Source organism: Merops nubicus, unplaced genomic scaffold (genome assembly GCF_000691845.1).
Source record: "Merops nubicus isolate BGI_N331 unplaced genomic scaffold, ASM69184v1 scaffold5642, whole genome shotgun sequence".
In the NCBI taxonomy this organism is placed as follows: domain Eukaryota; kingdom Metazoa; phylum Chordata; class Aves; order Coraciiformes; family Meropidae; genus Merops; species Merops nubicus.
Genome location: NW_008594162.1, coordinates 73,399 through 84,986, shown reverse-complemented (window position 1 = coordinate 84,986; position 11,588 = coordinate 73,399). Strand labels below are relative to the sequence as shown.

Below are 11,588 nucleotides of genomic sequence, written 5' to 3'. Positions count from 1 at the left end.
CGTGGTCCCCAGCTGGAACCATCCCCGCCTGCGTCGCCAGCGCGGGCGGCCCGCACGGGCGATACGCTGTTCAAGGCTGATGTTAAATGCTCCCGGTTTCTAGAGCGAGGCCTGTCATTTACATATCCCCCAGTTCCGTTTCTTTTGCCACTGAGCTGCTTTACGCTCTCTTGCAGGGCCCGCTCACTGGCACGAACACTTCCCCATTGCCAATGGAGAGCGCCAGTCCCCCATTGACATTGACACCAAGTCTGCCAAGTACGACTCCTCTCTGAAGCCTCTCAGCTTCAGTTATGATGCCGGCACGGCCAGAAACATAGTCAACAACGGGCACTCCTTCAATGTGGAGTTTGATGACTCTTCTGACAAGTCAGGTGAGACCTCATCTTTGTATGCAAGGGTGGAAAGGGGAGAAACTGCTGCTAATGTTGCTACTAAAATGCCTATTGAGGCCCCAGGATTTTTTAAAAACAAAAAAACCCCAAACCACCCAAGTGTTTTGTCTTCAGTAAGGTCGGGATTCGGCATCTCTCACAGCTCCCTTAGAGTAGAAGGAGACTGAGCTCCCGTTAGAAGGAAACTAAGCCTATCTAGGCAGTTTTGAGCTGCCCTATTCTCAACTCCAGAAAAGAGACTTGCTTTATTTTTGTTTAAATCCAAAGGATTTAGATAAAGGCTCAGCTGTGTAGAGGGGAAAAAAAGATGATTATTTGACAAGAAAAATTTTAAGCATAGCTCAACATAAGCTGCTGACCAAATGGTTAAAATAAGAGGCAAAATGCATCATAGGAAGAAATTTGCCTTAGAATAACAGAGGATTACAGCTAAGAACTTGAAGTGGAAATAGTTTGGAAATAGTTTCTTTAGTTATCAAAATATTATTTCATGGTTTTGAAGCCAGTGTGATCCCAAGTTAGTACAGAAACAGGAATGACAGGAAAATACCTCTTTGTTCTTTTGTAATTTAAACAAGTATTATGCCTGACATTTCTTGACGTCGGGTTTTCTGGATAAAGATAATGTATGTGACACATTCCTTCAAAATTTGCTAGCAGGCAGTCGTTCCATAATGTCTTACTGTTCATCATACTGTATGGTGAAATTAAGTACTGAATCCTGCAAACCTTTTAGTATAATCCTTACTGAAAGGAGCGGCCGCATCGAGGGACAGGCGGAATCCAAGCTGCTGCTGTTGCAACAAGAGTTTTGTAGGTTGTCTTTAATTTAGTTTTTCAGCTGGCTGAATCTGCGGAAATCATCACACTGCTACAATGAATACGCCTCTATTTTTACTTTAGATAGCAAAAACAATCCCATTGTAAGTCGCTGCCTTCTGTAGACACTGCCTTATTTAACTTGCTTGAGCAAGTGCCCTATTTTTCCTAAGCAGTGAGGGAATGGTGCTGAAAACAAGTGATCTATGCCTACTGAAAATGTGAAGTTTCTGCAGGAAATGTTGTATAGCAGTCTTACGGACATTTGGCATTGCACTAAGAATTTGTTTTTGTATTTTAATTGCAGTCTTTATACTGAACAATATTAAGAAGTCAGCTCTGGTTCGCAGTCATTTCAGTACACAGAGGTCCGTGTATAATTGAGACAGAGCATCCGCATTAAAATTTGTATGGTTTTAAAAAATATTAAAAAAAGGGAAAAGGGATGTTCTGACTTCTTAGTGTTTCTTTTTCTGAAGCCCTGAGGAGCTAAAGGAGCTGCATGCATGTTCATTTTGTCATAGGGAGTAAGGTAAATAATTGAGAATACAAAAAGGGGATTATGTTTTCACCAGATAGATGTGAGGCTGCTCTCGCTGTCATCCTGCTCTCACAGAGTCCAAAGGAAATGGGTTCAGCTCTTCACAGTACAACACAACTGTTAACATGTTCATGTGTGTGTGCGTAAGTTGGGAAAAACTGTGAAAATCAGGTTGTATTTAGTAATTTGGGAGAAAAAAAAATGGGAGTAACATATAATAGTCTCAAGAAATGTCTGTAAGAAGAATGTTGTTTATGAGAAAAGTCAGTGCAGAACCAGAACATCTGTGGCAGGAATCCACTAACAGATATGTAGAGACACAGTTTTCAGAGTGGGAGGATAGGAGGTGCAAGTAGAAATATTCTCAGTAGCTCCATTGGTGAATCAGAAACTGAATATTCTTTAGAAAAAAAAAAAATTAAACGGATCTTTATGAAGCTAGGTAAGGGTGGATCCTTAGGTATCTCACTTCCTATTGAAAACTACAGTGCATTGAATCTACCTGGCAGCACCCTTAATGGCTTCATTTGTATGCTGCTAACTAGGTAACCTACTTTCCTTACAGAAAATAAAGCTGTCTTTGACTTGACTGTGCTTAGTTTACTCCTGTTTCTGCATCTGAGGCTAACTATAATTTCTGTACCAAATTCTTGGTTAGACATCACGCAACAGTCACAAGGAAAAACTATGTGAGATGATGTGATGTGCTGGTATGTTTTACAGAAGACAGCAGAATAAAACCTTGTAAATACTTCCCACAGGCTGTATTGCTTGCTCCAATGAGCTGTCCCATATGCCTTAATGAATTATCTGTAATAGTAGGTACAAAATGAAGTAATAAGCCAATTGTTTGTGAATAATCGTCAAAACTTGATTAATTGTACATGAAGAAGTAGATACAATAATTAAGAATCTTTAGGCTCACAGCTAAGGACAGTGAAGTAAGTAGAGCAGCAGTTGTAGATATTAATGCCTGTTTAATGACTCCTGCTCTACAGAGTATGCACAATGAGTTCTTGCAATTAAGAATATATGGGTAGTAAAAAAAATTGTATAGTAAAACTAGATAAGACAAATAAAATGAACGTTGTTATAATGCATGTCTTTGAAAGCAGTGGTTACTTATTTGAGTCAGAAAATATGTAATGTGAATACTGCTGATCTCAAGTAACAACACATAAGTATCATCAGAATGTTCAAAATTTTGATGTAAATACTTTTCCCCAGATAAAATACTCTCCCTCTCAAATGTGTGTTTGTTGCACACAAGACTATGTATAACAAAACTTCTGCCCATATTCATGAAGAGCTAAAAATATCTAAAAGGAAAAAGTAGGATTTCAGATGATATCCCATCCATATTCTTCAGCATAGTAAGGATGTAAAATAAGTTTTACTTTCTAAACAAAAAAAAAATTGTGCAATTTATGTGAGTAGTGTATCTTCACAAAATAAAATGTTTCCTTCTCTGCTCTCAGAAGATCTCTTTACTAAGAGGTGAAGCTTTACAGCCATAACTCATGATTCAGGCTGTAATTATGCCTCTGACCTATACAGTTTTCTCTTACAATGATGTTTTAACAGAGAAATTATGTTAAAATCTATGTGATAGCTTTAGGATCTGATTTTATTTTGCTTTCTGGTCATATTCCTAGATATGCCTAGATGTTACTAACCATGCTTAGAAAAACCCTTTTCCTAAACAGTCACCCCAAATCTTCAACTTCAGCCCTTGTAGGGTAGCCTTTGAATGTCTTGGATTATGTGACGGCTGCTGTATTTCACAGTACACTTCTAAAGGCTTAGTCAGTTCCCTTCATAGTTTGCACTTGCTACTTGGTAAAAATGGTATATGGAAAGGAAATTCACAGGCAAGCACTGCCATGTTTATGAACAATTTTTGTTTGCTGATAATCCTGTGGTTTAGATAAAAGAGTATCTTTTGTCAAATTTCCCTATAGTCTCCAGAATGTTTGGTTTTGGTCTTATATGTAGAAAGCGAACAGCGAACTTCCTCTTCTAGTTGTTACTTGGCCTCTCTTCTGCTTCAGTTCTTACAGTTGCTTTCTCAGTTCTCATGTTCACTGTCTTTCAATAATAGTGAGAGTTCAAGTACTTGTAAGCATTAATCTTTAAAATATCTATAAATAAAAGCAAAATTCATTATGATAAAAGTGTCAGTAGGAATAAAATGTCAAATTTGGGTTCATCCACTCCTGTGACTTAGGACCTCCCTTCCCTATATGTGTGAGCTAAATAGTCCTGATAAGTGTTAAATTATAATTTAATGTACCTTATTTTAGGAATTGTTTAGCAAAGAAGTGTCTCATTAAGGATACTCTTTTTACCATTTTGTAGTCAGCTGTAAGGACATGCATATTGTTTCACTCGCTTTTAAAGACGGAATTAAACAGCAACTTCTCAGAGCTGTAAAACCACAGGAAATGACTTCGCTTGAGAAAGCCTCAAAAGCACAAAAAAAAAAAAATTATAACTTACTTATAATGTGTTCTCTATGTAAATTTCCAGGGAAAACTTTTCAGAATACACAAAAAACCTGAAATTCAAATGGAAAATGCTCACAGCAGTAGGCACTGCATTCTGTACTTTTTGATTGTGTTTGATGTCTTCCTTTTATAAGCTCATCAATCAGCAATTTATTCCATAACAAGAATGTTAAAATACCATATTTTAGCTGTAGAACTTGATGGAAGTGAATTGTTATTATGGTTTAAGGCTCTACAGACATTACTAAATGTACTGGTAATTCTGCTCCTAGACAAGTTTCTTAATTGTTTCCTTTTCCTTGCTGCTGAGCTAGAGATAATATTGGAAGCCAGTATTGAAGTCCCAGATAAATCCAATGTTTTTGTGAATATTAAATCATAGTAGAACTTTAAAATTATGAGGAGACCTAGGGAAATGAAAGTACTGCATTGGCCTTGGTACTGCCACCCCTTAGGAGACTTTCAGTAGTTGTAATCAAATATGTTACCCAATTCTTCCTATATTTGTAAATATTGAGGACACTCTGGTTGTCTTGAATTATGACTCACTGTAAACAAACCGATCTACTTTGTTACCTTGGTTAGTCAAGAGCCAGTGTATTAGTACTGCTTTTTTTGGCACTGACTTACTCTGAAAGTTGTGCCACTGTTTCTCTTTTCCTACACTTCCACCTCGGCTGGTAAATGGAGGAAGAAACATGCAAGTCTACTATCCTCAATGCACAACTCTTAAAGTCACTGCCACAGGTCTATTTTTAGGCTCCCCAGCTCCAAAGCTGTAATACTAGCTATGCCAGAATAATCTTAGGTGTCATCAGTATACAGGCATGGATTGAAGGTCCACAATGCAGTACAGCCTAAGTTACACACTGTTTTTACCCTTTGGAATCATAAATCAGAGAACTGATTATTGTTTTAGGTGACTGTATTCAGACATCTGCTTATGTGTCACAGCTACTTCTGTGCACTGCTTGACTAGAAGGTCAACAGCCCCGGAGGGTGTGTGATCATTAAGTCATTTCTCTTGTGAACGGGGGTCACCAGAAGCTGCAAAGCCTGTGTAAACAAGGGGCTTGTGAATAGCTCTAGTGCTTCCAGGAACTGGAAAAGAGGATGGGAGGCCTTTAGATCAGTCTTGCATGTTTCAGTCCTTTTCTCTGCAGAGCCTTAGAGTGCCCTTCTTCACTTACATCAGTTTTTTTGGTTGTTGGTTCTTAACAGGCAACTTCTGAGCAGAAATTTGACAGGGATTGTACATATAAGATTCATGGCAGCTTCCTTCCCTTCTTCCAAATTCCTCCTTTAGAGGCACTTTGAGTGCAAAACCTGGAGAAACTAGTCAGCTGTTATCAGCTAAGGCCACTTGGAAAAGTTTAAGATGTAATGAAGCCGTGTGCCAGATGTCACCATGTGTACTCTTCCAAGCTGATATATTTATTTACTTCTAGGCATGAGGGACTGCTGCATACTTGGAGGCAATACGCAAACCTTAAGCTTGTTTATCCTTCATTAGATCTCAATGTAATATGAGCACCATGTCCAATACACAATTTTCAGTACTGTAGGCAGTTACTGAGATTAGTATTATAGCTATTACCATAATAATTTTAATGTTTTCAACTCAGTTCTTACAAAGTAATTGTCAGCTTATATGGTGTGAAACATGAGCATTGAAGGCTGATCAGGGACTCAGTACAGAATCTTATGACTTGGAGAATCTCCATTCTATGAGAAATGGTCCAGGGAGTGGGAGGGATCTGAAGTTAAGGATCTAAATGGCATTGTATCCTTAAGCAAGTCAGAGACTCTCTAGCTGCTACCCAGTATGGATGTAGTTCAACTGAGGTGAATCAGAATCACTGACCTGCTGCTGATCTGCACATCTGCAGACCTGCTGCATTTGGGCAGATGTTTCATTCTGGTCTATCTCTGTGGAACATCCTTGTTGCCTGATCAGGCTAACCCTCTAGCAAGGTCAGAGTAGAAGTTTTTTTTCTTATGAGATACCAGTTATGTAGTTTTAATTTTAGTGAAACCCATTACAGATGTTTTCTGCAAGTATGATCCTTCAGTCAAGCGCTTGTGTGCTATCTTGCGCTCTTGCTTGTTGTGATACAGTGTCCTAGGAGGGATGTCTGGAAGAGATAGCATAAAGAAGGAAACATCTCACAAAATGTGACACTGTACTTCACGTTTCACAGAAGTGACAGCTCACCCTAACTGAACTCTTCAGTCTGTCAGATAGGGAAGCCCATCCTTGCATAAGAACACAAGGCTAATCCCTGAGCATCCTCGTAAGAGCCTTTTTTTGTGCCATTAATAGTACATGATGCTGGAGATGGTTTTTTTTCTCAGTGCTTCATCTACTTTGTCTCCTCAAGGCTTGTTTTCTTTCATACAGATGTCTGTGTATGCACAAAAGTGTACAAAACCTCAACATTATTGTATATATTATGCTTGTATTTCTGGACGCTTGTGCCTACAGTGTCATAGTCGTGCACATCTACTGTAGGCTGATAGAAAATCATGGCTTTCTGTATGCCAAAGCAATGTGTGTGCAGGAGGGCTGGACTCAAAGATGGGTGCTTGAAATGTCCTGCTGCTAGGTTTTTGCTTGGTGGAATCGCAATTAGAACTGAATTGTCCAGGTTTGGAGCTCCTGGCATCTCTTGTGCTGTAGTGGACCTGTTATTACAGTTACTGGAAAGAGCTTTGCTGTCAGTGATTTGCATTTGAATAACATTTTCTCATTCTGCACTTTCTCAGAGTAACAAAATTCGGTATTTTTCTTACCACACTAATTTGTATGACCGAAAGGAATTCATTTTAACTCATGAAACACTCTTGTAATTCAGCCATTTTTATTATTTCTTTGATAAGTTTATTGCCTTGGTGAGATTTATTAGTCTCTTGCTCTGTGGAGAGGGAACATCCCGTAGGAGGTAACTAAATAACAGTAATTCCACAGTATTCCTGCAAAAACCCACAGATGCGGATGCTGCCACTTCCTGAGAAAAGGTATGAAGTAATCCACAGTATTTTTTACAAAGCTGTTGTGTTTTACATGAGAAGGGTGACTACCCAGTGACTTGCCTTTAAATAGAACTGTGGAGTTGTGTGGCCCCAGTGAACAGCTGTCCCCAATGCAGCAAAATGCCCTTTTATTTCTGTGTTTCCAACTGTCCTAGGAAAGTGTAATGGAAACAAATCAACTTTACCTTCTTTATTCAAGAAGTCCCACAGACATAAATGGAACAGTTTGTGTGGTTATTTGACTTTCCAAATTAGCATTCCTAATTTAGAATAATGTGATGAGATAATTTAAGAATAGTGTAATATAGTTGCTGGATGCTACTAGTATAACTTTTCCAGCAAAGGGCAGAAGGTTGAAACCAGTTCCCGTTGCTTAATCTAAGTGAAATAGCTTCAAATTTGTCTAATGTTTCAGATAACTGTCAAACAGGAAAAAAAGTTCACTTTTCAAGCTGTTGCCTCTTGGGCTGTTACACATATGGAGACCAGGTTATGATGTAAATTGTTTTGAGTAGGTTGAATCTGCAAGAAAAAAATGTGTTTTCCAGGTTGGCTTGTGCTGTCTTCAACCTACATCTGAAGCTGTGCTATGTAACAAGAGGGGGAACACAGCTACAAATGTATTTCCAGGATGGTAAAGGAAGGGAGCTAATGACTCTATGCTCGAAAAGGGATCAGAATTTCCTCATCCCTCATAAAAAGGGGTTGGAAATCCTGGACTTTCTACTGTCAGTGTGGCCTGCATCAATCTTCAAGTCACATGGGACAAAGACAGGGAAATTCCTAGTGTGTATGTTGCTCCCATTCTTGATGAACTTCTACATTCCAAAAGCTGGTAGCATTTATTCGTAGTTTAAAAAGCTTGTTCTGGAAAAAAAATAAAAAGAGCTTTGACATTTCTACTTTGCCTTTTAAGTTGAAACTTTACTTCTTTGGAAAGGTGGAGGTATTTAAAATAGTAAATATTTAAAATAATTTTAAAAAATAACTGTTTAATATAGGCTAGAAGAAGGCGGCTGTTTTGTAATTAAGCCTGCTGAATTTATATTCATTCACACTAATTATTACTTTCTTTGAATGCTCTGCTGTGGGTCAAAATATGCTAGTGCTGGATTTGAGAACCACAGGATGAGAAAAGTAAGCAAAACCTATGAACAGACTTTTGTGCATCTTTAAGTTTTATGAGACTACATCAAACTTTGTGTAACGAAATAACACTGCAAATGGATTGAAGAAGATTGCATGGTTCTGCTTTTTGGCATGCTCTCCATTGATTAATAACAGCAGATTAACCTGTGCTGCACTCGTGCTTTCTGAGGCTGGGGAATGGTGGAACCTTGGTCCATCTGAACCCGCAATGAGCAGCGAGTCCATTAGCCAAAGGAACTGAAACAAACATTGCAACTCCATGGCATCTTTTTAAAATGGAACGTGATACTGTGTGGATTAAATGATTTTGGATTTCTAAAGACATAGCAACCAATTACTTCATTACTAATGCACGTTCACAGTCGCTGTTCTGAAAGAAAATTATTCTGATTTGTAGTCCTGTGCTTGGAACAGTTACGCTTCTTGGCAACTATGATATGCAGAAACATGAAAGTAGAATAAGATATATTCCTATTTGATTACTTAAGTAGCCATTCTTCTTTGTATCATATAGCTTGGCAATAGGTAGGGCGAGTCTTGGTCTGGTGGCCGTTCAGTGTTGGCTACAGTATTGAAATTACAAAGACTGCAATGGAACATATTCACCTTTTTTTTTCAAATAGAAATATGTGTTGGGACACTTCAAAATATATTTACCAAAGGAGCCCCAGGCAAATGCTAAATTTGTTCATTGAACCCAAATATTGCATGTGTAAGGCACACAAGTGGAAACTGTTTTATATTTTCTTTTCATGTATTCCATTTTTTTGTCAAATCCTTCTCACCTTATTGCCAAGTACCCACAGCTGTTGTTGCCCATGCTTGCTAATCAGAATTATTCAAACCTGGGCAGTGACCTTCCTCTATCTGCATTTGATGTATATTTTCAACATGCACGCATTGTTACAGTGTCTGGACTAATTGTAGACTGAGAGGAAAGCATCTTTACTCCGCAGAACCATTTTGTTTGTGGCACATACACAGAGCACACTTACATGTAATATCTGACGTCAGCACTCTTCTGTCACTTTATTGTGTGTGTATATATATTAATGTGTATATACAGAAAGAAATTGATCTCTTAAGTTATGTAACACTTCAAATTACATTTTACATTAAAAAAAAATGAACGTCTTAAAGATTTCATTGTGAAATCCAGGCGCTTAGTAAAAAAGCCTAAAACCAGCCCACAAAACAGTGTGAAACTTTGTCCTAATAACTTAGTTCTATTAAATAGGACCATTTATCTATTTGTTATTGTTCTGTGCTTTATGCTGCACTGGACGAGACATTGTCTGTTCCTTGAGCATTTCACAGTAATGGGGCTTGTTCCTGCATATCATAATGGTGATTGGTCACAGTTTAAGTACAAGGTTAAAACAGACAAGCAGAATAAGCGAGCTCAGGGGAACTCACTCCTGTATAATTGAAAGTGTGGCTGAGAACTCCACTTACAGCCATCCTGTGGCAGAAGTAATTGTCAGATAGTGGAGAGCTTAAGTAAAACACCTCATTTCCAATCCATATTTTTAAAAATCTGCATCTGCAGGCATTGCCTTTTTTACCACAATATTGTAAACTCATTCTTGAGGAGTAAAGGATGGGAGGGAGGAGAGATTTGAATTCACGTCTCTGCAATGCACTGTGCCTGGTGCTTTACCATGCTAAAACCCATAGCTAAAAGGTTTTTAGGTTTAATTTGGAAGCAAAAGCATTTTACTGAATCCAGTCTGCCACAGGATTTGCAGGATTAAGGCCTAAATGGATAAAGTATCTAAAATGAAGGGAGAGAGTACATAACTAAGTGAAAGATGATTCGGTCTTCCAAGTGTACTTCTACTATATGGGCCTCTTGCAAAGGCTGGTTTTTTTCTTGACCTTATTTTATTTATTTGGTGACAGAAAAGTTGCATCCTTAGCTCTCCTCTCATCACCTCTAATATTAGCATGCCTGTAAAATCACTGTTGAGATGCTCACTGTAAAGTCACTTGTATTTTTATACATGTATTATTGATTTTGTTGTATTGCAGCAATGTACTATTGAAGGTGGTCTGGAGTAGCATGGCAGCATGCACAGCAATGGACTGTCATTCACTTGGAAGATTTGAGATAGATGTTCCAGTTTGAAGTGAAACTCAATAACAAAGGTTATGGGAGATGCTAATTGAGACTCTTTGCTTTGCAGTGCTGCAGGGAGGAGCACTGGATGGAGTCTACAGGCTGGCCCAGTTTCACATTCACTGGGGATCCTGTGAGGGCCAAGGATCTGAGCACACTGTGGATGGTGTGAAGTATGAGGCAGAGGTAGAACATGCTTTACTTTTTCCAGTCTTTTCTGTATAATCTGAGATTTTGGGGTGTTTTTTTTAAAGTGTTCAATCACAGTAACAGCTTCTCTACAGATCCTCATAGAACAAGAGATTTGGAGGTTACCATAGAAGATCTTGGTACAATGCCACACCAGGACCTACTCCTTGCAAGACTAGAGATTAGAATTGGAGGACTCCCTTAATATTTTTTCTCAGCTACTTCATGTCAAAGAGACTACAGAAAAAAACAACATTAATTATCCCTGGTTTCCTTTGCTTTCTCAAGGACTCCTGAAGATTAGGAAGAAATGGAATTGCAGAACCGCTGTGCACACACAGGCCCTTTTCCTGGCTTCAATTTTTAACATCAGAGACATTTATATAAACAACAGAATAATTTTGGGGCAGACCCTTTCATCTTTTGGTAGCAAAGAAGCAAGGGGAGCTGTGAAGCGGGCAGGTAGCAAAGTGAGACCTTGCAGGTACTTTCTGTAGTATTCGTAAGACTCCAGATGTCCCTTGGACCACTTAAGACTTTGTATTACAGTCTAACTACAGAAATGGAGAGATTTTAGTGCCTTGCATCCCACCTTTCCTTGTCCCCTGATTAGAAATCTATCTGTGGATACTGTGACAGACATGTTTAAGCCGTTCATAAATACACACTGGCCGAACACATCTGTGAATTGCATTGACGGATAAAAGAAATGGTCCCACAAATTCATTGGCTCTGAGACTTTTTCATGAAATAGGAGTAGCTTTTGTCTTATCAGAGGAACTGGCTACTGCCTTCCATCTGTTCACAGTACTGTAATTACTTTCTCAACTTGCAGA

At 38.6% G+C, this 11,588-nt stretch overlaps 1 protein-coding gene across 1 annotated transcript in view; it reads left to right on the top strand.

Moving 5' to 3' along the window:
* Window positions 1-176: 176 nt before the first annotated feature.
* The window catches only part of CA2 (carbonic anhydrase II), a gene marked incomplete at its 5' end in the record, with an annotated part of 17,252 nt that continues 5,840 nt past the window's right edge, over window positions 177-11,588 (top strand). The window contains 2 exons of the mRNA XM_008935656.1: window positions 177-374; window positions 10,631-10,749. Coding sequence (XP_008933904.1) covers window positions 177-374; window positions 10,631-10,749 — 317 coding nt within the window. The remainder of the gene's footprint in view (window positions 375-10,630; window positions 10,750-11,588) is intronic.